Below are 2,769 nucleotides of genomic sequence, written 5' to 3' on the forward strand. Positions count from 1 at the left end.
AACTGCCTTATCGCGCTCGTTAATATCGATGAATCTGATTAAACCTTCATTATTTCGTATATGTAAAAAACTACACGGAAACTGAATCTCCGTGAGCGCTACTTCCCAACGTCCGTGTAATTCATTACGCTGGGGTAATTCAGTGGTGAAACATGTGGTTGTATTTTCCGGAAAGTAACGCATGCTACTGTTGCTCGGGAGAATCATGTAAAATTCTTCTTCCCTCATTTTAACTCAAAGATCTTAAACTCGAAGCGGGTATCCAAGAGTCGAATTTGGAGGGATATCCTTGCCAACTAACTAGTAATTGTTTATTGTTGCCACGTCCCCTGCTTTTTATTACCCGCTCGACGATAAATTCTTCCCCTTGCAAATCTTTATTGACCGGAGTTAATTCTTGTTCGTAAAAAATTCCGTCTATATCCTCACCCGCTAAATCGCTTAATTCATATACGCGTGGTTTTCTCCATTCGAGAACACGGCAAATTCGAAATATTTCTTCGCTCCACTTTGCCTCGTATCCTTTCTCAAAGACTACTTTTGCCCTACTGACACGCACGTGATCGCCCTCGTTATATTTAGCCTTTTGTTTATCGCCGTTATATTTAGCCTTTTGTTTATCGTATTATTAACGATTCTTTTTCTTCTCGTTGTCGTCCTTCCATCGGCGATTCATATTTTCACGCGCGATGCGTGCATTTTCCCGCGTAACGGCTGCGGGCTGCATTTTAATAGAGGTATGACGAGTAAGGTTGTAAGCGCGAACGATATCCTGTAAAACATCGATGTAGCGTCGCGTATTTTTATGTGTAAAATAACGCCACATCCGTTCCTTGAGCGTCCTATTAAATCGCTCCACTACAGCTGCTTTAACATCGGGATTACGGGCTACGTGAAAACGAATGTCTTTTCAATAGACGCAGAACGCAAATCGCAAGACGCAACGCAACGCAACGCATCGCAATATGCAAGTCGCAGACGCACTGACGTAAAGACCGCGCTACGCGAAATACTTTGAAATTATTATTTTTTTTACAATACACGGAAAAAATGTGTTATACACCCCCGGTGTTGCGTTAATTATAATTACATATATCAATTAATTTATTTCTTGAATGATAACCACCTTCCCTCTATTAAAAATATCCAAAACTTCCATGATTTTTCCCATGCAACGAAATTGGTAATTCACAGAAATTTGTTTTAATGCGCAGGCAACACTATGAGCGAAATGATCCGCCGCTGACGATGTTGACGAGTCGTTGGAACTAGTATCATCGTTATTTATTTTATCATACATTTTTTGCGCTGTTGTCGCGATATTATCTAATGCTTGAAGTTCTCTGTCTATACTATATTTCTTTTCTTTGCTTGTCTGCAGATCCGGCGTTGGCACTCTAAAATTTACTGCCTTTTCACGTATGGACGGCACCTGTGACGGGCTTCGGCGAGAAGGTATTGTAATTGAGGTGTCGCAATCCTTTGTCAACGTTAGACTCTCTTATAACTAATAATAATAATCTATAATAATAATAATAAAATAATAATATTAAGTTTATTCATTAAGTACAAACCTGTTAAGTCTAACTAAAGCACTTGCTCTTCTTTTATTGTGAACCATCTGGGCATATCAGTTTCCTCGCAAATTCTAAATTTTTGCGAGCCCACATCACTTGTTGTTGCCTCTGTTTTGAATGTCGACGGTTCATTTATTAGTTTATTTATTAGTCCTATGTTTGCTTTCGTAATACTCATAATAGTCTTACTGTAAAAATTTCAGATTACGATTATGAGTTTTTATAAATGTCAGATAAAAAGTTTGGTCACAGAACACATCACTTTATTAATCACATACCTCCTTCCCGCAATATGTTCTGCAAGGAACAATAATTCACCGTGGAATTCCCACGATTAGGTGTACTGCGAAGCATCGTCCCATCACGCCCCGCGCACTCTTTTATCTTTTTATTTTCCTTTGCGAAGGTATCTCTCAAAGATTTAAATTTTCGGCTAGCCTCCTTATCTTATTAAATTAAATAAAAAAGTTCACACAAAGATTATACGGCATATACTGAATTTCATAATAAAATTCGTACCAGTACACTGTTCTGATATACTTTTCGCGATCTTCTCCCATGTCAGCGATTTCGCACTCACGTTTTTGAACAATTTGTGACGCTTGTCGTACAAATGCGAATTATCTCGCACAAGTTTAATGAGTTTTCGGATAAACTCGTCGCTCCATTCAAATCCCATTTTTTTATATTGAAAAATAATTATTTTCAAGGACTGCGCAGGTAAATAACTTATAATCTTTGTGTGAACTATTTTATTTTATTTTTATAAGGTGAGGATGCTAGCCGAAAATTTAAATCTTTGAGAGATACCTTCGCAAAGGAAAATAAAAAGATAAAAGAGTGCGCGGGCCGTTCAGGAGATGGATGGGACGATGGTTCGCAATACACCTCGTCGTGGGAATTCCACGGGGAATTATTGTTCCTTGCAGAATATATTGCGGGAAGGAGGTATGATTAGTAAAGTGATGTGTTCTGTGACCAAACTTTTGATCTGACATTTATAAAAACTCATAATCGTAATCTGAAATTTTTACAGTAAGACTATTACGAATATTATGAAAAAAAACATAAGACCAATAAATGAACCAACATTCAAAACAGAGGCAACAACAAGTGATGTGAGCTCGCAAAAATTAAGAATTTGCGAGGAAACTGATACGCTCAGATGGTTCACAATAAAAGAAGATGAAGT

General features: G+C 37.7%; 1 protein-coding gene across 1 annotated transcript; it reads right to left on the reverse strand.

The window, feature by feature from the left end:
- Positions 1 to 229: 229 nt before the first annotated feature.
- Positions 230 to 1,931, reverse strand: LOC145944000 (uncharacterized). The gene is made up of 3 exons (XM_083051928.1): positions 1,856 to 1,931; positions 767 to 888; positions 230 to 610 (listed from the first exon to the last, which is right to left on the reverse strand). The coding sequence occupies exons 1-3, from the start codon at positions 1,929 to 1,931 to the stop codon at positions 230 to 232; spliced, it is 579 nt and encodes a 192-aa protein (XP_082908054.1).
- Positions 1,932 to 2,769: the final 838 nt, after the last annotated feature.

This window comes from Prenolepis imparis, unplaced genomic scaffold (assembly GCF_030444845.1).
Source record: "Prenolepis imparis isolate NDT839.2.m4 unplaced genomic scaffold, iyPreImpa1.0 SCAF_12, whole genome shotgun sequence".
Taxonomy (NCBI): Eukaryota; Metazoa; Arthropoda; class Insecta; order Hymenoptera; family Formicidae; genus Prenolepis; species Prenolepis imparis.